This window comes from Lynx canadensis, chromosome A3 (genome assembly GCF_007474595.2).
Source record: "Lynx canadensis isolate LIC74 chromosome A3, mLynCan4.pri.v2, whole genome shotgun sequence".
In the NCBI taxonomy this organism is placed as follows: domain Eukaryota; kingdom Metazoa; phylum Chordata; class Mammalia; order Carnivora; family Felidae; genus Lynx; species Lynx canadensis.
The window spans coordinates 21,313,995-21,341,052 of record NC_044305.1 but is presented as its reverse complement, the minus strand read 5'-3'; the positions used below and the strand labels follow the sequence as shown (position 1 = coordinate 21,341,052).

Genomic DNA, 27,058 nt, shown 5'->3' with positions numbered 1-27,058 from the left:
TATAATGACCCACTTTATCCTTAGTAGTGCTTTTTTGCATTACATTCTAATTTGCCTGATATTAACATTGTTAGACCAATTTTCTTTGGTTATTATTTGCCTGGGCTATCTTTTTCTGTCTGTTTTGAACATTTCTGTGTCATTGTCTTAGGTATAGTATCTCTTATACATAGCTACTAGCCGGATTTTGATTTTTAAAAGAAAAAAATTCATTTGACAGTCTCTGTCTTTAATAGGTAAGTTTAGTCCACTTACATTTATTGTGATTACTGATTTATTTGGATTTATTTTCTACATCTTATTTTGTGTGTGTGTTGTGTGTGTTTTCTATTACCATGGGATTTTGGTGGGTGAGGTGGGGTGAAGAGTATGTGTGATTAGTTTAATTTTTTTTCTTGACTTTTTGACGAATAGTACCCCATCCCTTTTCCTCCCCACTTATTGAAGGCTATAAATCACATTTCTTTTAGTGGTTTTATTTTACTTTTTAACATACTTATTTAACTATGTATTTTCCTAACAGTTTAAAATTATTCGGTAACTCTATTTTCCTTTTGACAAGACAACCCCTTTAACACAATGTAATTACTAATTGAACTGCCCCTCCACCCCATCTTCCTGCTAATAGTCTAGAATTTTAATTACACTATTTTTATAAAAATTAACATTTATATGATCAGAAATTAACTAGATTTACCAATATATTTGACCAATTTCTGACCTAGTGTTTTTCTTCTTTCACTTTCCGTTTTGCTGAAATACATACTTTATTAATCTTTTCAATGAAAATTTGGGTGGTAAACTGTCTTAACCTATGAAAGGCTGAAAATGTCTGTCATTTGCTCTCCTTTCTCAGTGTTCATCTAGCTGTGCATTGAGGTAGGTTGATTATGCCTTTCCCTCTGCATGTTTAGGATATTACTCTGTCTCTGTCATCTGTTGCTATCGATGAGAAATCTTCTGTCAGCTCAATTGGCATTCTTTCACAGGCAATTTCTTTTGTAACTCAAGATTTTTCTCTTTACCTTTGACATTCTGCTCTATCATTACAATTTTTCTGGTTGAGATATATTTTTTACCAACTTGTTTTAACTGTTGGTATGCGTTTTTTGCCTGAGGACTTTCTTTCTGATTCTGAAATATTCTCAGCCACCATATCTTAAATATTGTAACTCCATTACAACCTTTATTCTATCCTTCTCGAATTTCTATTACACATATGTTGGAAACTTTCAATCTGTTTACCATGTCTTTCTTTTTTTTAATTTTTTAATGTTTACTTATTTTTGAGAGAGAGAGAGAGAGAGAGCACACGGGGTGGGGGCAGAGAGGGAGACACAGAATCCGAAGCAGGTTCCAGGCTCTGAGCTGTCAGCACAGAGCCCAATGCAGGGCTCAAACTCACAAACTGTGAGATCATGACCTGAGCCAAAGTTGACTGAGCCACCCAGGCACCCCTGGTTTACCATGTCTTAACTGGCTCTTTCATATTTTCCATTTCTTTATCTCCATCTACGTGAATTACTCAGGACTATCTATCAATTCACTAACTATCTCTTCAAATGTGTTTGATTTAGAGTTTATTCCATTTGAATTCACTTCAATAATACTTTTCATTTTTAGTATTTCTCATTGTTTCTTTTTCACATCAACAATTGTTTTACTTCGTAACTTTCTCCTTTTTACAGGAAAGGAAGTCAATCCTTCCTTTACCTTTTTTAAAGTCCTAAACTTAAAGTCACTTCCAAGATTGCTCTATTATTTGCACTTATCACAAGTGAATCCATCCGTTACGAGTTGAGCTTACTGGCTGCCTCAGTGTCAGTTTCTTCACAGGCTTATTTTTAAGAGGAATTTTTCTCTCCATTTTCTTTTTCTGTACTTGTCTAAACCCAGACTCTTGGGACCCTAGTCCCAAACCAGGCTTCCTGAAGGTGGCTCAGGATTCTCAGTCTGGGGGGCTATCAGAGATGTCACAGACGAAGTTAATGAGTTGGGGTGGCTTAGCTCAGGTCCCACTTGCCAGACCTACATCTGTCCCCCCTGTTACCTAACATACAGTTTTAAGCAATGAGTCTGATGCTAAACCTCCAGTTCTCCAAGAATCCTTTTGGTCCCCATTTACTCTGCAGGACTGGAATTCCTTGTCACTTCTGGACCCTGGGCCTGGCAGGTCTGAGGCTTTGGCCTCCATTTACTTTGTAGTTCTCATCCCTTTCCATTCCAAAGAGTTTACCATATTTGTGAGTATGGCTATGTGATTTCATTTATTTAAAAATATATGTAATTTATATATTATTGCACTGTATAAAGAGAAGTTTTTTCCCCCACAATTCATGGACAGTGTGGTTAATTTTTTCCTATATCATTATTGAGGTATGACTTATGTCCAAAAAAGCATCAATGTAAAGTGTAAAAATTCAATGAGTTTTGATAAATATAGTCATGTAATCACTGTTACAATCAAGAAAAGAATACTTTCATCACCAGCCCCTGCAAACTTCCCTTGTACACCTTTGCTATCAATCCTCTTGCCAAAACCCCAGCCCAGGTTATCACTGATCTGCTTTCTATCTGTCGAATAGTTTTGCCTTTCCTACAACTTCACATAAACTGAATCAGAGAGTAGATACTCTTGTGTTTGGCTTCTCTCACTAAACATAGCGATTCTGAGATGTATCCATATCCTGTATTCCAATACTTCATTCCTTTGTACTTTTGAGTAGTATTTTGTTGTGTGGATTCATCACAATTTGTTTATCCATCCTTTTACTGATGGACATTTGGGTTGTTTCTAGTTTGAGGCTATTACATACAAATCTTCCATGTATATCCATACACAAGTCTTTGTGTGGACATGTTCTCATTTCTCTTGGGTAATTATCTAAGACTGGGATTACCGGGCACCAAGCTAAGTGTATGTTTAACTTTACAAGGAATCTCCAAACTGTTTTTCAAAGTGGCTGCACCATTTTGCATTTCCATCTACAATGTGTGAGGGTTCTGGCTGAGGAGCAGGTTATTTTTAAAGCGCGGACTCAATGCCATCTTGACTGGAGGTGACTATAAAAACACTTGCGAATGTAGACTGAGCTAGAAAATGCCAGGAATGGTAATGAAGCTCCGTGAGGGCACAGACTCTTAAGTGTCCTGTTTACTGCTGCATCCCCAATGCCTAGCACAGGTCTTGGCTTATGGCACACACTCTGTAAATGAATATGGATTTGCCTCTGACAAACATTAACAGCTTGTAAGGGCTGGGTCAAAGTTTAGACCCACTGCATCTTATTTAACCAAAGGAAGTTTTTTGGAGCCCTGTTTTCTCCTTGCCTAAATTTCACAAAAACCCTTGTTTTGAACTAGTTGGCATTTCTACCCTGAGCTCTAGCATCCTTTCAGCCAGGCTTCTTATCACAGTTCAAGAGGGCCACCCTACCTCCCTGCACTGGGTATGCATCTCAGCCAGCAGGAACGAGAAAAAGGGTGAGAAGCGTACACACTCTCTCTTTAAAAGACACTTGTGTGACGATGAAGATCATTTCTGTTTACCTGTCGTGGGACAGAACTTAGTCACGTGACCGCATCTAGCTGCAAGGGACACCAGAAAACATGGCCTTTATTCTGACAGCTGTGTGCCTAGATGAATAGCAGCGTTCTTGTACTCAGAGGAACGGGAAGATAGATATTGGATCACTTCCAGCAGGCCCCACTGCGAGCCTGACTTTGTCCTGAATTCTAGGTACTTCAGGCTCAGTACACTGTATTATTTGAAAAACATGTTTATTCCTCAACTCTACGGAGGAATTTTCAATTCACTATACAAAAGAAAGCCAGGCTGGTGGGGATAGCAGAGGCGTCTCATTCAGCACCACCAGGCCCAACTCCCTGCCCCCAGGCCAGCCAGTTCTCCTCCCTCAGGGCTGTCTGCTCCAGGTAGGGGGTGGGGGGGGCGGGTAGGGAGCAGTTGAAGGATGGGGCCTTTGCAGAAGGGAGGAGTTAATGATGGGATCCGTTAGGGGCCCATACTGCTAACCTTCCTGGGGCCCTGGGTGACCTACCTGAGGAAGCTCTGTCAGATCCTATCACTGCACTGAGTGCGGACAGCTGGGTCCACCTGGCTGCCCTTGTCACAGTCTATCAGGTTTGGGCTCCAGGAAGCTTAGCAGCCTACAGGGGGTAAGGCAAGTCTCAGAGCTGAGTGTCGGAGACAGTAACCACCCGCCACATATATCTATTTGAAGTTAATAAAATAGAATACGTTAAATAAAACATTCAACTCCTCAGTTGTATCAGTCACATTTCAAATGTTCAATAGAGGGGCGCCTGGGTGGCTCAGGTTAAGCGTCCGACTTCAGCTCAGGTCATGATCTCGTCTTCCGTGAGTTTGAGCCCCGCATCGGGCTCTGGGCTGACGGCTCAGAGCCTGGAGCCTGCTTCTGATTCTGTGTCTCCCTCTCTCTCTGCCCCTCCCCCGTTCATGCTCTGTCTCTCTCTGTCTCAAAAATAAATAAACGTTAAAAAAAAATTTTTTTTTAAATGTTCAGTAGATACAGATAACTAATGGCTACTATAACGGATAGCACAGATAGAGAATATTTCCATCACTGAAGAAGGTTCTATCAAATAGCATCGTTCCAGAGGAAAGACATCTCAGGTCATGTTAACAGAGGCAGAGTACCAAGAAAGAGACAGGTGATAGGGCTGGTCTATATCATGCCAGGCAGACCTCAGCTGGGCCACTATGGTCCATGGGCCCCAGATTCTGTGAGGGAAGCAACTGAGAGAGAGGAAGGCATCCAGGCATCCAGAGTACAGAGAAGTGTAGGAAATATATCTGTGTCTTGTTTAAAGGAGTTTTAGCATGGGTTCCTCCAGAAGCAAATGCTAGGCCAAAACACTGGGGGCAAGGAGTTTGCCTGGGGGTGATCCCAGGAAGCACCAGCAGGGGAATGGGGAAGTGAGGCAAGGAAAGTGTGCACTGTCGGACAAGTGACCGTTGTGAGCAAGTGGGGCTCCATCCTTCTGGGAAGCTCTGGGAGCCAAGACAGCGCACACATCTCAAAATCATCCTGCCCAAAGGCTGGAGGGTGGTGGTTTTTATGCCTCAGCTTCCTCAGTCATTGGCTGAGGCCTGCTTCCAGGGTGTTAATTCACCAGGACTTCTGGCCTGCAAAGTATTAAGACAGAAGGGCTTCCTTAGCTGTAAAGTCCTCAGGCAAAGAGATGCAAACACGGGGCAGCTGGAAGTTGGCTGGAGCACACTGAAGGGGTAAGACTCGCAGAATATGGGCTGGGCTCTCAGCACCATCTGCTACAAAGGAGGAAGATCAACATCCTTAACCCTAGCCTCGCCTCACCTCTCTCTCTCTCTCTCTCTCTCTCTCTCTCTCTCTCTCTCTCTCACACACACACACACACACACACACACACACACACACACAACCATATGTTTCCCGTACATTTCTCACACAACCTTCTTCCTTTTACTCAGACTTACCCTGCTTCCTCCCACCACAGGACCTTTGTATATAGTGTTCTGGATGTCGGAGACACTCATCTACTCTTTCTTTTCTCCTTCCATTTAGTTAAGTCCTACTTACTCTTTTTTTTTTTTTAATTTTTAAAGTTCATTTATTTATTTTGAGAGAGAGCGAGCACGAGCAAGGTAGGGGCAGAGAGGGGGCGAGAGAGAGAATCCCAAGCAGGCTCTGGGCTGTGAGTGCAGAACCTGATAGGGGGCTTGAACTCACTAACAGTAAGATTATGACCTGAGTTGAAATCAAGTTAGACGTTTAACTGACTGAGCCACCCAGGTACCCCTCTACTTCCTCTTCAGGTCTTTGCTCAAAAGACCTGTCCTGTAAGTAGCCTTCCCTGAGGGACACCCCACCCCCTGCCCCAAGGCAAGAACAAGTCCTCCTGCTGCACTTTGCCCCAGCTCCCTGACCTATAATTGCATCATTATATGTTTGTACGGTTAGCTAATACTGCCTTCCCCATTGGACTGTAAGGAAGGAATCTTGCTTGTCTCGTTCACAGCAACACACAGCAGATCCTCAAGAAATGTATGATGAATGAAGAAAAAAATTAATGAATGAATAAAACAATGAAGCAACAAATGAGTGAATTCCAGTCGGACTGACTAAGACTCCCAGTAGCCAGAGAGGGAATTTACCAGCTAAAGACCCCAGGAAGAGGAGGAGGCTAATTAGCAATTCATTAGGATCCATTTTCACTTCTGTAGTCAATGCTAATCACTTGTTTGTTTAAAACAGGAAGTTCTGCACTCATTAAATCCATTAGTAAATGAAAATGTTTCTCAGGGAAGTCTGGCCTCCCACACTGGAGTCTACATTCAAGGGGCTGCACCCCTCTTTTGTACAGACCTCCCAGATGTCAGCAAAGCAGGTGCTCACAAGTTGTTGATACCCTAGGCTAGGACCCTAGTCCTTTCTCACAGTCGGAGCCTGTTTCTTCAGCTGAGCTCGGGTTCTGCCCCTGTACAATGGGCACAATGTTTAATCTCATGGCTAGTAGTGAAGATTAGAGGGAGCTGTGTAGTCAGGAATGTCAGCTCATACCTTGGTATTATCCTCCCTGAAAGGCTATGGGAGGAGGGAGTCTATTTTAAGGAAGTAGCTACCCAGCAGCCCCACTGGTTTGAACTCTTAGGGTCTTATTAACAAACAGGCTCTTCTTTCCTCATAAGCAAGCAGCCCATGCTTAGAGGGTGCTCACAGGCCCACCCTTGCTTTGCATGGGCTCATTTAATCCTCACAGCCAAACAACAAGGTAGCCCTTATTACCTGCATTTGCAGGTATGGAAACTGAGAGTCGGAGGGGAGCAGCTCTTGCCCGGGGCCTTTTCTCTTGCCCATGCTGAGCCATATCCTCAGGAAGCCATCTCTGACCCTCGAAAAAGAAATGGGTGCTCTGCCCATCTTAGGCTTCATCAGGTGGGTCTGCCATTCCTGGGTCTTACTCATCCTAATGTTCCCAGGAGGCCGGTAGCTCTGCAGAAAAGAAACAGTTATGTTTGTCCGAGTGCCAACTAGCTTCAGTACTCGGTGCTTGTCATGCGTTAAATCACTGAATCCTCAAAAAAATTCTACTGGGGGGGGCGCCTGGGTGGCGCAGTCGGTTAAGCGTCCGACTTCAGCCAGGTCACGATCTCGCGGTCCGTGAGTTCGAGCCCCGCATCGGGCTCTGGGCTGATGGCTCAGAGCCTGGAGCCTGCTTCCGATTCTGTGTCTCCCTCTCTCTCTGACCCTCCCCCGTTCATGCTCTGTCTCTCTCTGTCCCAAAAATAAATAAACGTTGAAAAAAAAAATTTAATAAAAAAAAAAAATTCTACTGGGGGAGCTATCATTATTATCTCCATCTTACAGATGAAGAAACTGACTTGTCAAAGATCACACGGCTGGTGTTGGGGGGGAAGAATTTCCTCTGACCTTCAAGGTTCTTCTAGCTGGACAAAGAATCAGATTGCCATGAGACAAATTAACAGGCGAAAATAAACTTTAATAGTGTAGTATGAGGAGTCCGCACACACATGGAAATTCTGAAGACAGTGAAGCAATATGACGCTTATATGAGCTAAGGAGAGCAGTAGGGGATCTGAGGATACAAAGGAGAGAAAGACCATTAGCAGGAAGATGAGAAGAGATGTTTGGAAAACAAAGGTTGTCCTGTTACAGAAATAAGTTTCTTAGGTAAGAAGGAATCTCTGTGAATAACCCTCTTCCCAGTATAAGCAGGCAGTTGAGGAGAAGGTAAAAAGCTTTTCCTGAATCTGCTGGGGTTTTATCGCTTTTAACTCAAAATAATGTTCATGACAAAGTGGCCCATTTTGGGGTGGCCTGCCTTGAACCCCTAACTGTGTGTAAATGGCAAAGGCAGTCTGCCTTCAGAGCCTGTGCACTTCGCTTCTGGCAGGACTGTTTTGCCCCCACCACAGGCTTCAGGAATGGGGGACAAGGGGCTTGGGGGTGGCATGGCAAGGGTGAGCTCTGCCCTCCACCCAACCAGAGGCCTGCAGAAAAGCCCCAGAGAACATCTTCCCGGGGGAATGCTACCAATCCCTCCCTCAGGCATCTTTTTGATGTCCCCTGACAGTAGAGCCCAGGCCCACCTTTGGGGTGTTAACCTGAAAACTAAAACTACCAGTTTTTTTTTTTGTTGTTTTTTTTTTTTTTACCAGCAAAAGATGGGTCTATTCAGGAATAAAAGAGAATTGCAATCTGGGACAAACAAGTTGTGGCAAAACCAGAGGCAAGTTGGGAACAAAGGAGAGGCACACTTTTTTAAGGAGAAAAGGGGCAAGCCGGAAAGGCTGTTATGAACTAAAAATCCATTGGAATAAAATGAAAGTTTGAAGTGTGCTGGCTTCTCACTGGTGGAGCTGTTGCTGGGGGGATAAGGAAAGAATCTCTTCCTCCACTGGAGTAGTGGAGTAGAATCCACCTGCAAGGTCAAGTCTGCATGAGGTCAAATGTGTTTCTTCCTTTTGGGTCTGCAATTGACTGAGTGGTAGGGCATGAGAGCTCCCCCTGCTGAAACCTTCATTTTAGTGGTTTCCCATTACTGATTTTTACAGGGGTATTGAACAGACCAGGCTCTCTTCCCAAAGCTTCATCCTTGTCTCCAGCCTCACTCTTTATGGTTCCTACCTCCCACTGACATGAGCAACACCCTGAATGTGCTGCGTAAGCCTCTGTATATGCTGTTTCCTCTACCCAGAGGGGTCTTTCTTTCCCTTTGTGTCTGACAGGCAAATACTGCAAAGCTAGCTTGGATGGCCTCTCCTCCAGGAAGTCTCCCAGTTTCCTTTCAGTTCAACCTCTGTGCTGCCATTTCTACCTCTAACGTATCATCATCTTCATAACGATGACCAGCTCCTACAGAGCGCTGCCCAGGGGCCAGGCCTTGAGTCCAGCACTTTATCAGTCAGTTTCTTATCATGCTCCCAGGGAGGTATATTTTTATGCCCATTTAATCAATGCTTAGGGTTATGAAGAGACTGCCCAAGGCAGCAGAGTGAGAATTCAAAGCCAGGCCGTCCATCTCCAGAGACCATGCTCTTAACTGTTGCTTCTGACCTCCTCCTAATACAGACTTTATACTTGCCTCCTCATGACATGTCTTGTTTAGTGCTCCTTTGAGCCTAGCCCCTAGGAGGCAGCATTTATGTCTTATCTCTGGGCCTGGTACATAGAAAGCCGTGAAAAATGCCTGTTGAATTGGTTTCCATTCTGCAGATTTTGGATCCTGTTGCACAAACTTGATATAATTGATCACGTGATGTCAGCAGTCTCAGGTCTGAATCCTATCTTTGTCTTTAACTTGGTGTTTTGGGGCCTGGCATTGGAAAGTTTGGGCATCCTAATGTTGAGAGGAAGGCGCAAACCACAGCCCTGTCCAAGGTGCTGAAGATGCAGTCAAGAAGGCAACCCCTCAATGGGGGGGGGAGGGGGGGGGAAGGCTGCAAGCCCTGGACAGAGCTGTGGCAGGGCACAGAGCATCCAGCAATGTCTTGAGAGCACTGAGCACGAGCCCTAAATTCTGTCTGGGAAGTCACAAAAAGCTCTGATGCTCGACCTGCTTCTCTTGGGGTTCTAAGGGACTCGGATGAGCTAGGGCATAGATGGGAAATGGTTTTCCTGTATGCACACGGGAGCCACGGTGGGGCAGGGGTGCTGCCTGCACAGTGCACAGCCATCTCCTGAAGAGATCCTCTCCAAGATCCCTTTGCATTTCTGGATTAAGCAATGCCCCCTCCCAACTCCAGCCCTGGTTCCACTTGGGAAATGCAAAGCACAGAAGAGGAGACCCCGACGACATTAGGCTCCTATCACCACAATGTGAGTTTACCATAGAACTGTAGACTCACAAATATCTTACATTTTAATAATAAAAATTTTTGTGAGTGAATAAGTTACACAGGTATATGGTTTAAAAATGTGAAGAGTATAAAGGGCATAATGTGAAAAGATGTCTTCAGCACTGATCCTGTTATCCTTCCTGGAGGCTGCCACTTGGGTGTTCTTTAAGAGAAATTCCACACATAAAGTGCCCCCATCCCCCCCAAATAGTTTCATTGTTCTGCGTGCCATTTTCTTTAATAACGTACCTTGGAGATATACACAGAGAACTAGCTCTTTCTTCTTAAAGACCACATGGCAAGTGTGGGTAAGGAACTTATTTAGCTGGGCTTCTCTGGATGGACCTTCAGGTTGTTTCCAACCTTTTATTTATGCAAACAATGCTTCAACGAACACTTTGTTCATCCTTCTTGCACATGGACAAGGAAATTCCTAAAAGCAGGACTGCTGAGTCAAAGGGTGTGTGCATTTTAAATTCTGATAGCTGTTGCTGCTTTATTCATTTTGTTACAGGGATGTACCCTAGTTTATTTAACCAGTCCCTCCCTCCCCAAGCTCTTCTCCTACCTTCTTTTCAATTTCTAATATTTGCTTTTACAAAATAGTTAACAGTAACATTTCACTTTGGAGGCACCATTCTTCAGTATAATGGTTCACTAGAATTTCTGTGTTGGGAGGGGGGAGGTACACGGGATGTTTTGGCCTCTTTTGGATGGATGTTTATGTTCTATGATTAGGTTATTTCCTATCTTTTGCACCCAGTCTCTTGAGATATTAATGTAAAGCATTAGGCATAATGCCTGGCACATACTGGACATTCAGTACTTGCAAGTTCCTGTAAATCACAATGTTGCAGTGAATTGCCTATGCACGTACATCTTTGTGCACACGTGTGGGCATTAAATTCTTAGAAGCAGAATTGCTGGTCGAAAGGTGCACACATTCAGATTTGCTAACGCTGCCAATTTTGACCTCCGAAAAGCTTGTGCCACCTTACATATCCGTTTCCCCACACACTTGCCAACACTTTATTATCAAGTCACAGATGTTTTAAGGGGGTGGAACAATGCTTGGAGGCTGATTGGTTCAAACCCTTTAGGGAGCAGACAGGGACACTGAGGCCCAGGGAGGGGGAGGGGGTGCCCAAGGTCACCTGTGAGCTGTAGCGCAGTTCAATTAGAATCTCTGGCCTCTCCTAGGGAACTGGGCAGTGTCCTGGGTGGAATGTGTGAGAGTACTGGATGGGCTCCATGAGGTGAGAAAGGGCACAAAGATGGGGCGAAGGGGAAGGGGGTGCACTGAGGTCCGTCTACTCCCCACCCTGCCTTAGGGAAGGCAGTATTTTTATTTCATGAAGAAACTTCTGACTCTTCTCTACTACTTCTCTCCACCTCTCCCCCCACCAACGTCTTCTCCCTTGGAAACGGCCTCAGAGATTCTGAAAGGTGCTTTCCTTACTTCTGAGCCCGCTTGTGTGGGAGGAAGCTGAGGACGTGAGGGTACTGATTGAGAGAGCAGGTTGAGACCCAGGAGCTGTTGTGCAAAAAGAATGGCAAATTATATAAGGAGGGAAAGCGGAAGGGTGGGGGCTGGAGGCAGCCATTCATCAGTGCTTTTTAACCCTTTCCTGTTGCAAAAGCAGGCAGCCCCGGACGCTGGGAGGGATGGCTGCAGTGAGAGACATTTTCAAAAATGGTTTGTGCTGAAGGCTTTGAAGGGAGGACAGCACCACTCCCTCCTCGCCCTTTGCAGACAGGCTTTGTACTCTGGGTAAAACTGTCGGAAAAGGTAGAACAGCTCCTAATCTAGGAGATGATTCCTGGGGGAAATCAGGCTGCTTTTCAAGCGTAATTTGAAAAGCCGCTGCCTCCAAACTTCAGTGGTGGCAGGGGGTGGGGGGGCGCAGAGAGGAGAATGCCATTTATAAAGCAATCAACGCTTCGACAGAGTCAGCCATCACTCAGAATTATTTTCCGAAATTTGGCCTCTATTCCGTACTCTGGAGGAAAGGCAGTATGGGCACTTTGCTTCCAATCAAGCCCGACACAGAAGCTGGGGTAAGTCACACAAAGGGAGAGGGGCCCCCGCACTGTTCATCACGGCTGGAGCTGCGGAAAATCATTTCTAGGGCTTCTCAACTCTCCGGCACGAGCTGGAGGAAGCCTCATCAGAGGCTCCATTCATCTCACTTCTTACTTTTAAACTTTAAAGCACATATTTATGTGCCTCAAGTTGCCCATGAACCACGGCACGTCAAACAGTTTGGGGTTGATGGAAGAGGTGCATTTTCTCGTCCTGGGACTTTCGGGAACACAATTTCATCGCCAGTCTCTCTCCCTTCCAATTGCTCCTGGATGCTGCCACGAGATGAATATTCCTAAAATGCTGCTTTCCATACATTACTCACCTGTTCAAAAACCTTCTAAGGCTACTTCTTGATCTCTTACGGCTGGAATCCCTAGGTTGGCCTTCAAGGCCCTTCATAAATGTGGCCTCAGCAGCCACACCTGCTAACACATACCCTCCCAGACCGCCGGGCCATAATGGTCACCTGCCACAGACACGGGGTGGTAGCTGTCACTGGTGCCCACTGCCCACTCCGCATCTCTTCCTGGTAACCAACTGCGGTCCTTCCCTTTAGGGGAAACCACTCCACCCCAGCTCCGCCTCCATTTGGTTTGGGGGAGCTGACCTGAGCATCTGTCTCCAGGCCTGCCATGAGAATGCCGTATACGAGGCAGCGAACTATGGTCCACAGGCAGAATAATGGCTCACGGCTTATTTTGTAAGGATTTTACACATTTAAAAGGTTGTAAAAAAAAAAAAAATCAAAGAAAATGCCACACAGATCCTATGGCCTGCAAAGCCTAAAATATTCACCATCTGGCTCTGCACAGAGAAAGTTTGCCAAAACCTGCTTGGATGCACAATGCTTGGTTTGGGGTGGGGCAAAGGACGGGCTGAGCCGAGAGGAGCTAAGCCTAGGACTTGAGTTTGGAACTGCCAGGAGGAGGTGCACACACTCCTAGGCTTATTAAAACTCAGAGAAAGAAGCCTGGAACTATTGGCCATCCTGGACACTTGATAGAGAGAGGCTGCTAGAGAAGGACGGGGAAAACAGAATCAAAATACGGAGCCTGGCTTTCGGATCTGGAGCCAGGAGAGCCCGCTGGTTACGTGAGCCAAGATGTTTCTTTCTGCTCAAGCCAGTCTGAGTTGGGTCTTCCTGTCAGTGGCAATGGAAGGAGTTATGATGAGATAAGCAGATATTGGCAAGTATCCCCGTCTGCCTTCCGGCACGTCACTTTCTGTGTCTGGAATGCCCTTTATCCTCTCTTCCTGCCAAAAGTCTCCTTGTCCCACCAGGGTCTTACCCTCCTCTGCTGGGGTTCTCCTTAGTTCCTGGGTGGTTTATTCTGAGATTTAACCATCTACTTCGTCAGCTGTAATTGTCCAGGGGAGTACGCAATGCATCCTAACAAAGCTGTGAGCGAAAGGGTCGGGTGGACGGAAGGGAAAGGATGCAGTGTCCACGCCCCGGGCACTATGCTAAACTTTTGGAAACATGACAGCACTTACCCTTCCTGCTGCAGCCATTCAAAGAGGCAGAAGCAGTAACTCCGTTTTAGAGATGGGAAAATAAAGGGAAGTGACTCACCCAAGGTCACACAGGCACTAAGAGGTAGAGTCTGAAACCAGCCCCAGCGCTGATGAGCCCGGGTCATCCATGCTCTTTCTCCAACACGAGTCTCCTGAGGACCACACTCAACCCCTCTGGAGGATCCCTGATCCGTGTCTGTGCTTTCCTGCATCCCCCAGGAGGCGCCCACTGCCTACAGATCAGAGCTCAAAGTCTCCACCTGACACTCGAGGCCTTTCAGGACCTACCCTTAACTCCAGCCAAACCAACACTCAGAAACCCTGAAGGAAAGAAAAACCGTCACTGCACCAGCCGGGTTTCACAGGGGGCAACGATCGCTTTGAGAAGCCCACGTAAACAAGGACTGGAATGAGTCAGCTGGACGGGTTCAAATTAAAGTTGCTTGGGTAGAATAATAACCGGAGAGGCACTCTAATAAGGTTTTGTTTTGTCTTTTTTTAATCAAGTGCAACAATCTGCCTGCAGGAATATGAAAGCAACTCAGGATGTCTTTACTCTTTGAGGGGGAGATGGGTTTTGGAACACCATGGCAAGTCCTCCCACGCGGATTATCTCCGGGACAGCCTCCCGAGAGCCCACGTTTTATCACGGCACAGAACGTGTGTGCGTGTTCCCCCCGCCCCTCTTGGCACACCATTATGGCCTGCCCTGCCCAGGCGCCCTGGGAAGGCAGGCTACTTTAATCGCACTGGAAGCCTGGAAATACACAAGTCACACCACCTCTCTGACCTGTTTTCTCATTTGTCAGGACCTAGAGATTGAATTAGCCTCTCACTTTGCATCCCCGGTGGAATTAGGAACAATGCTGTGAATCTTTTTACAGTACTCTCAATTAGAGGGCATTTCCCCCCCTTCCCAAAGGAAATCATCCCAGAATTTTAAAGTGGAATAGAGTTAAGCGATTCTCTCTCTCTCTCTCAGGGGTTCTTCACTTGGGATCCCCACGGGGTCATAGGTGAAGTCTCTAGAATTATACCTAGAATTTGTGAGGTCAGCTAGGCGGACCCTGTAAGCAATGAGATGGTGCCTGACTGGTTTTGGAGGATGCAGTGCCTGGGAGTGATGGGGGAAGAGTAGGTCCTGTCATCAGATTCCCCCTGGAGGGACCCAGAATCCCCCAAATTAAGCTCTCTCTCTCTCTGGTCCATTCTCTCCACTCTGCAGGCGGGATTGCTGAGGCCCAAAGAGAGGGAGGGCCCCTGATGACCCAGACCAGAAGTCAGGCTGCCGCCACCTAGACCCAAGCTGGACATCCTTTGCCCTTGCAGAGAAAGACCCTAAAAAGAAATGAGGGGCCTCTCCAGACTGGTTGGGAGCCCTTGCTCCAATATGTCTCCATGCCAACTGCCTTCTGGGTTTTATAGATCTTGGGGATTATCTGCATCACTGGAGAAGTTATCTAGATGGTGCCTCACCATGCATCTGGTAAGGATGCATTCATCATTTGTAGGATCCTTCAGCACATTTGTGTGTGTGTGTGTGTCTGTGGCTGTGTACCTAAATTTACATAATCTGTGTTTTAAATCCCTCAGCTAAAAAAAAAAAAAATTGAGTATTTATCCTGCCTTTCTACATAAACTCCCTCAAGGTTACTGCATGGTTGATGAAGGGAAGGTTCCCTTTACACAAGTACTCTAGCTAAAAGCAAGCTGGTGTGGTGGGACTGAACAACACTACTGTGCATTCCCTAACGAGTGAGTGGATCCAGGCGAGGATCACCAGTGACTGCCAATCTCATAAGAGATCAGATATTATACACCTCCTGATGGAAGTAAATAATCCCACTTATGGAGGAGTGTTGCCAAAAACAAAAAATGAAAACAATCAAACCGGATCACGCCTCCTGTTCTGCCTTCCCATTTACAGGAAATACAGGTGACAGGAGAAGCCTGTGAAATGACCCCCACGGGGATGTAATCAGTAAATCCAGACTGTGGGAAATGCTGTAGGATAAATGACCTTATTTCCTCAACAGAAACTTAGCGGGAAAAGAAAAGAGAGGTGGAGAGGGGATCTATAAATTAAAAGGGATTTATGAAGGGACATACAGATAACAGGAATGTATATACCTTATTTGGATCCTGATTCAACGCACTGGGGAAATGTAAACATCTAATTGCATACAACGTGAAAGGGTCACTGCTGATTCATTTAGGTGTGATGATGCTATTGGGGTTTATGTTTAAAAAAAAAGTTTGGGGGTGCCTAACTGGCTCAGATAGTTAAGCATCCGACTCTTGATTTCAGCTCAGGTCATGATCTCAGAGTTGGTGAGTTTGTGTCCGGCGTCGGGCTCTGTCCACTGATAGGGTAGACCCTGCTTGGTTGGGATCCTTTCTCTCTCCCCATCTCACTGCCCCTCCCCTGCTTACACTCTGTCTCTGTCTCAAAAATAACTTAAAAAAAAAAAAAAAAAAAAAAGGTTTGGATAGGACATCTGGGATGTGCTTCAAAATACTCCAGGGACTGGATGGGCTGGGGAGGTAAATGGGTGAGGGTAGCAATGAAAGAAGGCTGGCTGTGTGCTGGTGACTGGTCCAACAGGGTTATGGGTACACAGGGCTTGCTGTATACTATTATCCATAATAAACAGTAAAAAATAATCAATCTCTTCTTGAACAGGTATCCAAAAAATTGTCAAGAGTGTTTGTCTTTGGAGAGGGAAACCAGATGTCTGGCAAATAAGGAGGGGAGACTGACTTTTCACTGTTTCTGTTTTGTGCTGCTTGGATTTTATACCAGGGCTCTGCATTATCCATTTAAGAACTTAAACGCATTTCTTAAAAATCACCCAATTTAAATAACAAACTTTAAAGTGAGCTCTTGATCATACTGTTCGTCCAAGAGGTGCCTTTATTTCATTTTCTTCCAAATAACAGGTTAGGTACAATGAGCTGGCTGCAGCTCATTGTTTGAGGAGAGGACGTGCACGCGTCTGTGATGCAGGGCTGTGCTCTGAAGAGTCTTGGATGCGTGGTACTTCCACATGGTCGTCAGATGCCCGGGGGACACACTCGGTGCGCAGCAGAGGCCCTCCCCGCCACCTGTCCTGAGGCTCTCCGATGTGGGAGGATGTGGCGGGGACGGCCCAGGAGGCAGCTGGGGCCTCGGAGATGGTAAGCGAAGGAGTTAAGCCCTTAGAGCTGCCAGACAATGTCATCTGAAAACACCAGGTATGAAATATAAATAACAGTCAGCTACTTTCCTTCAATCCAATTTCTAAGCAGTTGTGTGATCGATCAATTTATAAATCGATCGGCTGTCTAATCCACCTTCGGAGTCTTCTCAGCTGCCGTGCCACCGCCTCGGGCCAGGGTGGGGTCGGCCCCGCATGTGGGGACAGGGGATGCTGCTGTATCCAGGTGTATGTGTGTGGGGTCACTGAAGCTCCTGGAGCAGGTGGAGCACATTGGCCGCATAGGGGTTGCCCTGTCCTGTGGTCCCCCGCAGCTGCACAGGGTGGAGGCTGGGGTGGGGAGGTGTGAACTGCTCCGGGCAGTAAAGTTCGTTCAGGAGAAGCCAGGTGGAGTCCGGGTCCACCTTCATCAGGTGGAGGAAGACTCTGTGGAGAGACAGAAGGGATGGTGGGCTGAGGTCACGAGGGAGGGGAGAGAAGGGACAGAGGCCGGTATTCTACAGAAGAGGCTGCTTATTGGGCTATTTGAGATGAAACTGGTAATAACATCAAATCCCTTCGAACAGCACAGCAAACCCACTTTAGTTCATAAGACAGGGCCATTAGGATGGTCCCAAAGTGTATAGTTTCATATCCATTGACACAGAGAAGTAATTAGTCTGAGCGGAACAATATTGACATCAAACAAGCTCTTGGCAAAGAATCCAGTTAAGTTCTGGGGTGTCAAGCAGACGTTTTCAAAGAAAACTGACAGGGCCCACCCCTCATTTCAGGCTCACAGGGCAAGCCCACCACTCCTGAGTCTCCGGGTCCTCATCCTTGGCCCCCCAGCTTGCTGCTGAACTGGGTAGCTGGCCTCTTCTGGCCACCAAGAGCCAAGGATTCTTGGTAGTCTGGACATGTTCATAAAGGGATCAGACCCAGTTATTTGCCTGAGGCAGGACCTGACAGAGCCAGGCCAGTCTAGAGGCAGAGCACTGGTGTCCTCCACATGACAGGGACAGAGCTGAAGGAGCCAGGGCCACCTAACACCCTATGCCCACGAAGGGTGAGGCTTTTCAACTTGGGCTGAACTCTGGGGCCACACCCTTGCCTCTTATCTCCTCATATCCCATTTCTGAATGATCAACCATGTGCCCAGGGCCACCGCACTGAGCAGTCCAAATATAAATTTCATCCACCTGGCTGACGCAGTGGTTCAGGTTCTGGCTTTTCAACCTCAGGGAGGAGAAGGTCCTCCTCAGTTGGGCAGCTCCGTTAGCCATCCTCCCCATCTCAGTCCACAGAGCACATGCTCAGAGAAGATGACCTTCCTGGACCATTTTGTTTAGGTGGCTGCCCCCTCCTTTTCTCTTTCAGGACACCCTTCCCAGCACTTACTGTCCATCTTCCTTCCTCACAATACAGCCCCTGAGGGCAACGGCCATGTCTGTTGGGTTCACCGCTGTACCCTGGGCACCTGGGATGGCACATGGTAAGCTCTCAACAAGTACTTCACCCGACAGGTTCTTGTATTTAGCTAAGTGGTTTATTACACTGCACACTAATGACTTAAGATGACAGATCTCTCTGGAAAATTACATTCTATAAAAGGATCTAAAGGAGGGGCCAGCTGCTCACCACCAAGGAAGGACTAGGGAACATTACCAATAGGATTCATGTTGTCGTAGGCATCACTGCTATGTGGCCGTGGGAGATTTTTCAACTTGTCTTGCTCTCAGTCTCTAAAAATGCCTTGTTTCTAAAAATTGGGGATGTACTTCACTCAGGGTTTTGCTGAGGTTTAAATGAGAAGACACAGACCCAGACCTACACAGTGTTTAGCCCATGCGATCCCTATCTACCCAGTCATAGGGTAGATAGTATCTATTTGATGGATCACATGTTATTCTTGATGACCATCCCTAGGAGCCTTTCCCATACTGTTGGGCATCAGATGGGAACTTAAATGGAGCTAAATCCTGTTTTTAATTTTGTTAATCTGAAAAACCGTGCCCTCAGGGGATTTGGCTTTTACTTTGGGGAAGCCAGTTTTGCTTTCTTCCTTGGGTTTAACAGACACCTGCGAAGGAGGCAAGGTAGGCAGGTGGGAGGGGACCCTTTGAACATGTTTTTGGCCTGGTCTGTGCCTAGACAATTTAAGTTTCCTTTACTTAGGATAATCTTGTGCTTATAATCTCAGCAGTGGTTGCTGGAGAAGTCGTTAGAATATTCCAATTCACTGTTTCCACTTCACCGCAGAAAGGAGATGGGGCCTGCGTGGGAGACAATTTTTGTTTAAAAACAAAAATATCTTTGATAATTAGAGTGGCAAGGGAAATTATGAAAAAACACACCAAAAATGGGAAGCTGATTTCTATTTACACGTGACACAGTTGACAGGTTTCCCTGGTGCCAAAGACTGTCAGAATGCAAATGGTTTCGTGTGATTTTTTTTCTCCTTCTAGGACTAGAACAGTTTCTCAAGCTACAGCATGGCACACGAAGGAGTATTCTGATCCGGGCAGTACCCAGCGAAGTGGTGCCCCAGCCCAGCCCACGTCAGTCAGAGCTCGGCTCTGACTTGCATGGCATGAGAGCGTTGCAATGTTCTTTTTGAGTCCTTTTTAACATGCTAAATGTGGATGTTGTATTCTCTGGCAGGAAAGGAAAAGGAAAGAAGCCACTCTCTTTGCCCTGTGAAAACGCTTTTTTTTTTAAGTTTATTTATTTGGAGAGAGAGAGAGAGAAAGAGAACGAGTGGGGCAGGGGCAGAGACAGAGATGGGGACAGAGGATCCAAAGTGGGTTCTGCATTGACAGCAGAGAGCCTGACACGGGGCTCGAACTCACAAACCGTGAGATCATGACCTGAGCCAAAGTCAGATGCTTAACCCAACCCTGTGAGAACTCGTAAATAAGATACTAACAGGGAGGCAAAGAAAATGTGCATACGAAGTTCACTTTCTATTACTGAGTAAAAGCCAAATTCTTGGGAGAATTATTTGGAGTCTCTTTCCTTAGCTATTAAATGGGTGGACTCCCCAGAATGGCAGGCAGCAATGCAAGTTCCCTCTCCTGCCTCTGCGGCTTGGAGCAAGTTAGTTTCCTCTTTCTCCAAAGGAAGATGATCACAGCCCCCGCCCCCACCCTCCTCACAGGTTTGGTGCGAGGCTCTAAGGGAGATGAGGGGCAGGAAAACACTTTGAAGTATACAATGAAAACACTGTTCCTTCCAGAGAGTATGTGTGTGTCTAAGGAATAATTATCTCTACCAACCTTAGCAGCACCGCCACACCACAGAACCTTCTCAGACACTCTGAAAAGGGCAAAACATTTGTCTTTTGTTTCACTCATAATTTCCTTCCTACTGACTTGGTGGGGGTCCCAGTTCTCAGCCGATGGTGTTCTAATTTTGCCCGTTATTTTCAGGAAGAAGCGAATGCAATATTCTTTGCCCTCTGCGCGCCTGAGGTTGGGAGTGAATACCACGCTGTGCAACCAGGTGCTGGCAGGTGTAGCTGTGCGCTTGCTCGGCCAAAGACATGCAGCCTGCTGAACTCTAAACACCGACACACATTCTGAACCTGGACCTTGTTCACTTTAAGGCCCTGGGAGCCGAGCGGAGATCCAGCAGGTCTTGTCTGAGAGCTCAGTGGCCCAGCTTTGCTCCAAACTCTGGTACCACTTTGTCCTGGGGCTGGTTCCTGCCCATCCTGAGCCGGGGACAGGGGCTCCCAGAAAGTGAAGAGCCCAAAGCTGAAGACCTTAAAAGCCCGTGTGCGTCATCCAAAGCCAGAAGACAAAGACAGGACCTCTGCTTTGACGAGATTGGGGCAACTGCCTGGAAAATGTTCCTAATACATCGTGAGACGTGGCAGAGATGGCTGTTGAACATGCCAAATGGCCAGCTCCACGTTTTCTCAAACCCAAAGAGAAACACTTAAAAAAAAATATATGTACACCATTTAAGTCCTGAACAAAAATTTCCTTCTCCTTCCCCTAGGCCCAAATCAGTGGCTCCAGGGAGCACAGTTATCAAGAGATTATCTGGTCCCCAGAGTTTCGGGAGGCACTCAGCTGTGCCTCATGCCTCCGAGTGTCCTGAGGCGAGTGATTATCTCTCAATAACCTGTAGGGCCGTGTAGCTTAAATGATAACTTGACTTTAAAAAATTTAGAACTTGCCGTTAGGCAGTTTCTAAGCAACCTCTGTTTCCATGGCAAAGAAGCCTGGTGTTTATACTGATTTTTCACTTAAAATGCGGTTTTATTGAATTTCGCTTCATGCAGGCAGCCATTTCCCCGCACTCCAGCCCCATCTACAATTGACGGGCATCAGCAAGTACCTAATAAACTCCAGACACCAAAACCCACAGAAGCGGCTCATTCCTTTATGATCAATAGCGGACCGCTCCCGGTGACAGAGCAGGGGGCGAGGTGGCCTGGGGACATAAGCAATGTGCTACCAGAATCCGGTCAGCAGGGGCTGGGGACCATCTCCTTGTGGTTTGCCAAATGTTTCCCAGCACCTGCTCCAGCCCAGGCGCGGGGCTGGGTGCTTGGGATACGATGATAGATGGACAAAGGCTCTGGCCTCGGGGCTCCCCATGTGGGTGGGGAGAACGGACTAATCACAGAGGCCCATAGTGTACTGTGGAGAGGACCACACTAGGCGTCCCATGTGGGGTGGGGCGGGGGAAGGACTCGAGGAGGGCACGGCAAGCTGCTTCTCTGAGTAACATCGGTTCTATGGCCCCTTCCAGCCCCAGAAGTCCACAGTGGTCCTCAAGCATGGGCAACGGGTCAGTGGCAAAACCCCAAAGAAAGCCCTCTGCTGCGGATGCAAACATTACAGGGTGTACCCTCGGTCTAGACGACGTCTGCTCTAAAGACGCTCTAGAAAACCGCCAGCCAATCGAGGCCCAGTAGAGCTAAATAAACCGTAACTGAAATGCAGAGCTTCCAGCCCTCCTGGGTGACAGGCTATTCTTTCTCTGTCAATTACTTGCTTGAGGGATCTGCTGCTCCTTGTCTCCTTCTGGATTTATAAAATGCTCTCATGAGCTGTCTGCATAAGTGCCAGTGGTAAAGAACTTGTGGCTTTGTGATCTGTTTATTTATTTATTTTGGGCTTCTAAAGAAGTTATTCAGGGATGTCTCCTTAGGAACATGATACAGGCTGTCGCTACACAGCCATGACTAAATGCAATCAGAAAATAAACTCACTCGTCGGAAAGTGGGCACACCCACAAAGTTATTCTAGCTTCCCTGCTATTCCCTCGCTGGCAGAACCTCCACACTCTTTTCTTCTCTGGCCATCTCTTCTCCCACGACTCAGTACATGCTGATGCTACAAATGAGGCTGTGTGTGTTTCCTTTTAAACAAATGGATGCTCAGGGTGTCGACGTGTCCTAGCCAGCAAGCAGTGGGGTGATGTTTCTATCTCGGTAATTTACTCTAATGGGTCTCGGTTCATTGGTTAACCAGTATTTCAAGCCTGTCCTTTCTTGCTATTCAATTTAGCTATCTTCTCCTGCGAGGAGGTCGTTTTTTTGTTTCTAAATGTTGGAAATGGAGGATTATGACTTGGAGCAACGATTTACTCTCCAAATAAATACTACCAATTACCTTTGCAGCTATATGTACTCGTTAGACTTAACTATATTTACCTGTTCAAAACCATTCATCTATCGATCTAACTCCATCTCGCATCCTCACACAGAGACCGATAATAAAAATATTTAAATGCAATGGGGACGGGATTTAAAACCATAAACACCAGTAGAAGCTTACAATGCTAATCGTACCCCTAAAGTACCACAAGACAAAGTATCATAAATGCAGTGGAATGGCTCCATTGCTTTGTGCATATTTAAAAAGATATGGCACTGAGAGGACCAATCTGTTACAGACAATTCAAAAATAAGCCAGAACCTAGAAGGGTTTAAATCCCACTGGGGCAGGATTTAAAAGCAGCCCCTTCCATCTGGCTGCCTCTCCTGCCTCCAGGCCCCCTGCAGGCCTGGATCCCCCTGGCTACGAAGCGGAAGCCGAAGCCGCTGCTAGGTGCGCAGATTTCAAAGCGGCCCTGTGCCAGAGCGCCAAGGGGGCTGACTCAGGCCACATGCGGTGTTCCCTGCTCCTCAGCACTCCCCCTCCACCCCCCACCACAAAGGTGCAAACCCTGAAAGATAAAGCTATCTTGTAGCAGCCTACCTATTTTGTCCCCCCCACCCCCTTCCCCGGCCCAGACTGTTTTCCTGGAACCTACGCTTTGGCGCTAAGCCAGCAGGCTCTGCTGATGGATGCGGGGAAGAAACAGCTCTAGGAAGTATACTTGTGTATTCACTGCAAGGGCGTTAGAGATATTAGTCACAACAGTACTCAGTGTTCTTCTAAGATGACCCATGGAGAAATTTTCTTAGGGTTCAGGACCAAGGAAAGCTGTGTTTTTTTCTACAAAGCCCTCTTCTCCCTCTTTTCTTATTTCAGGGATGCCTGGAAGTTGCACAACATATACACTGCCCTCTTTGCTGTCTGTTAGGGACAGGAGAGTCACATTTAAGGCTCATCTCCAGCAAGGGTGCTGAGCTCTAGGTGTGCGCTTTCTATGTTAACCTCGGCCCCGGCGTCACCTTGGGTTTTTCCTTTTATTATTTTTTGTTGTCGTTGCATACACTTAATTGATAAGATAGCCTAGGTCTTTTTTGGAATCAGGAAGAAGTTTAAATAATGCTAACAACCACTACTTACTTTTTCCCATGAGCTGGTATTCTCTGCTAAAGAATATAATATGCACGAGTTTACTGAATCCTGGCAATAATGTGACTGGGTGGAAGGTAACAGATATGCCTGCTCGAGTCTCGTAGGTGAGGGAGCAGAGGCTCGGAGAAGTAAAGTGACTCGTCCACGGTGCCACTGCTACCGAGCAGCAACGCGAGGCTCCCTCTAACTCGGCATTCACCTTTGCAATCTTTCAACTTTCAACACGGTACACTTGGCTCGTTAATAAAAAAAAAATCTTGTGAATAAACACACATATAATAAGATAACCAAGGCCATCTTCCTGGCTACTTTATTCAAGACTGAGATCATGACATTCACGCCAGCCTCTTAGGTGCTCGGGACAGACCACGGACGCTGCAAAGTGAGGAAATGGCTACCCTCCGGTTTGCCAGGCAGTCTGATATGTGAAATCTACTCTGTGCAGGTGATCCTGGCTCCCAACCCAGTAGGATTGGCGTGCACACGTGCAGGCACATCCCATACTTGCCTTTCCCACCGGGTTGTAAAATGGTTGACCCTGGTAAATTATCAATCACATGACAACACCAAGGAAGCAGGGAAAGGATTCGCAGCACTTGATTTAAGTAGCACGGAGGTCCCCACCTTCAGATCTGAAACCCAGCAACCCACTTTGTTTATAATCTGCATGGCAGATGTCTCTTATCTTTGACACCAGGAAATCATGCCTATATATGCACAGTGAACAGCTTCAGATCTGAGTGTATTTTTAGAACAATGAGCCTGGAAAAGAAACGCAGCAATGCCTGTCAAAAGATGGATAATAGGAAAGCTAACTACTTGGGTCTGGATTTGTCAACTATTAATCAAGTGTCAAAAGAAAAAATATCAGGAATGCCCTCATTTCCATGCTGGGTGCAACCCAAGGGGACAACAGCTCTGCAGCCCAAGCTCAAACAAACTGCCCACAACATTTAAGGGGATGAGCTGCTAATTTCAAGCTCAGCTGAACTAACGGATCACCTCGGTGGCTCCTGATCTGTTCAAATATAATAGGCCCAAGTGTGGGTAAAGAGAGGAGCTGGGCTCTGACGGGGATGAAATGAACGAGCCTGTGCTAGTCTGTGTTCGTCCAGGGTTTGAAGGCACCGGCTGGTTCTTTGATGGGCTGGGATCCTACTGCTAGAAAGAAAGCAGGGAAGTCAGCCAGTAAATGAACCTTGAAACCTGGTCCTGACTTCTCACACAGAGGGTGGTAGGGGGACGTGGCACAATTAACATGAAAAGATCATTCTGGGGTGAAAAACTCTCTTCAGAGTTCAGTAAAGATGAAGCAGACTTATAAGAAACGCCATGCCCAAATGTACAGGAACTCATGTAAAGCATCATACATCTAATGTATTTATATATATCCCACATAGGTGTGTATATACACATGAGTATACCTCCAGAACACAAGCCCTGTGAGAGCAGAGGCCTCCTCTCTCATGCTCTCCTCTATTATCAGTGCCTAGAACACTGCCTGGCACGCAACAGATCCTCAGCTGGTCAGTGGAATGACTGAACTGGCTGAGTGGTCTCCCTCACGTATAAATGTAACTCGTGTGCACAATGACTCCGGGAGGAAGGTGTTATCACCACCCTTAGTTTACAGGGGAGGGAAATGAGGCACAAGGAAACGAAGTCATTCGCTCAAAGTCACAGAGTCAGTAAGATCTGAACCTACGTTTGTCCACCTCCAAGGCTGGTGCCCCATGCCCTTATATACAATGGCTATGCAGAGGAAGCTGGGAGGGGACCCCCACCCACAGTTCCCCCTCCTCGACCACCACCACACCGAGGACCGCAGCATTCAGTTCCTGTACAATCAGAGGGTGCACCCGCCAGTCACTACCTGCTGGCCCCTGCATCCCCACCTGGGTCCTGCGCTTGGCAGGCAGAGGCAGGACTGGGGGTGGAGACCAAGTGGCCTAAAAGCTCTGTTCTTCATCTTTTTCAGAACAGGTATTGTTCCTTTTAGCCCCAGGGTGGAAGGCTTATTGGATGATTTGAGTCCTCCCCGCAAAAGACAGGGAGCCTCAGAGGACGCTCAGAGAGAGGCCCTAAGAGTGTGGTTTTAACGGAGTTGAGTTGAATCAGGCTGACAGCATGTACAGGCTTTAAGGAAAAACACAGAAATTTGGGGTATGTGCTCTCATCTCAGATTCCTTTCATGTATGGGAAGGAAAAGCTCCATGGTCAGGGAGGCACAGAACTGTGGAGGCCCACTGCATGCCGGGAGAGATCTCAGAGGCTTCTGGGGCTACTCGAGAATTTAAATCAGTTGAGTCTGCCTCTGCCATGGTGGAGGCGGGGGCATGGCTGACACAGACCTGTTATCTGTAATCTAACACTTACCCTCAGGGACACTGCCCTGTTTACAACTGTGGGTAGGCTGACCCCTTCTCCGACCCCCCAAATAGGATTTGCTCACTTGTAGTTACCCATTGAAGTTATTTAACCAAATGGACTGGGGGGAGCTGGTATTTCTCTTGCATAGCCAGTTAACAGTGACACCTAGTGGTAATATACAGTGAGGTTTTACCGTACCCCTCCCCCTCCCCCTCCCCCAAGTTGCAAGATTTATGCCCCTCCTTACAAGGCACATTCGCTAGATAAAAGCATTAAACTGGAATGGCGTTTCTGTTCTTAGCATTTACAGCCTTGGTTATATCAACCACCCCCTGATCAATTTCCATTTCTAGAGTTTACAGCCTGGATGTAAAAGCCTGCCACAAAGGCTCTATTTAATATGACAAATTAAAAAAGCAAACACAGGCTTGGTCATCCTTTGGAGCCAGGAAAAGCAAACAGGAGGGAGGAAAAAGCCAACTGTAATGCACACAAAGAGGAACTTTCATGGAACTGCTGAGTTTGTCTCCATGCCAACGCTAGGGAGGCCGCCCCTCAGAGGCCCCAGCCCTGACCCGCTGGACTCACAGACATGTGAAGGGGAACAGAGAAGGATGCCCCAAAATGTGCCACTTTGGTGTGTGAACTGACTTGAGATTGAAGGGAATCAAGACCCAGCAGATTCAAGAAAAACTTTTACTTCTCCATTAACTACCTAAAAAAATTTGAATAGGGAGCCTGACCCAGAAAAAGAACTATCACCAGAGATAACTTTTCATAAGAATAACCTAGGTGTATGGCAGGGCAAACATCTAATTACCAAACACCTGATCTTAGGTCCTATGGATCACCCTGCTCCCTCCCCTTGTGAAGCCCCGGCCCCCTAGACCATTCCTCAGGATGACAAGGAAGCTTCAACTGCCCCATGTGACCCTGGGTCTCATATTTTTATAAGGCTCCCTTATATATGAAATTTAAAAAAAAAGTGTTTATCTCCCACTAATCTGTCCTGTATCAATTATTAGACCAGCCAAAGAACCTAGAAGGGTACAGCAGAAGGAAAATTCTTATCCCCCCTAACACAGCTGCTCACCTACCTCCTTTCAGAGCAGCCACCGGCCCTCCTTTGTTTCCTCACCAGCTGTGTCAGACAGAAGGGCCACTTCCAAATGAAGCTGGTCATCCACCCTGCGTCGGAAACTCACCAGCTCCAAGGAAGCCGGGGCATTGGGGCATCTGTGGACAGCTCCGGTTTTTACTGCGT

At 46.8% G+C, this 27,058-nt stretch overlaps 1 protein-coding gene across 2 annotated transcripts in view; it reads right to left on the bottom strand.

Moving 5' to 3' along the window:
- The window catches only part of TTI1 (TELO2 interacting protein 1), an 83,527-nt gene that overhangs the window by 22,014 nt on the left and 34,455 nt on the right, over window positions 1-27,058 (bottom strand). The window contains exon 8 of one of the 2 annotated variants that reach the window (XM_030309626.1): window positions 16,373-17,104. The exons of the other annotated variant lie outside the window; for it this stretch is intronic. Coding sequence (XP_030165486.1) covers window positions 16,921-17,104 — 184 coding nt within the window. The 3' untranslated portion in view covers window positions 16,373-16,920. Of the gene's footprint in view, window positions 1-16,372; window positions 17,105-27,058 lie in introns of those variants that run through there. 2 annotated transcript variants of the gene reach the window in all.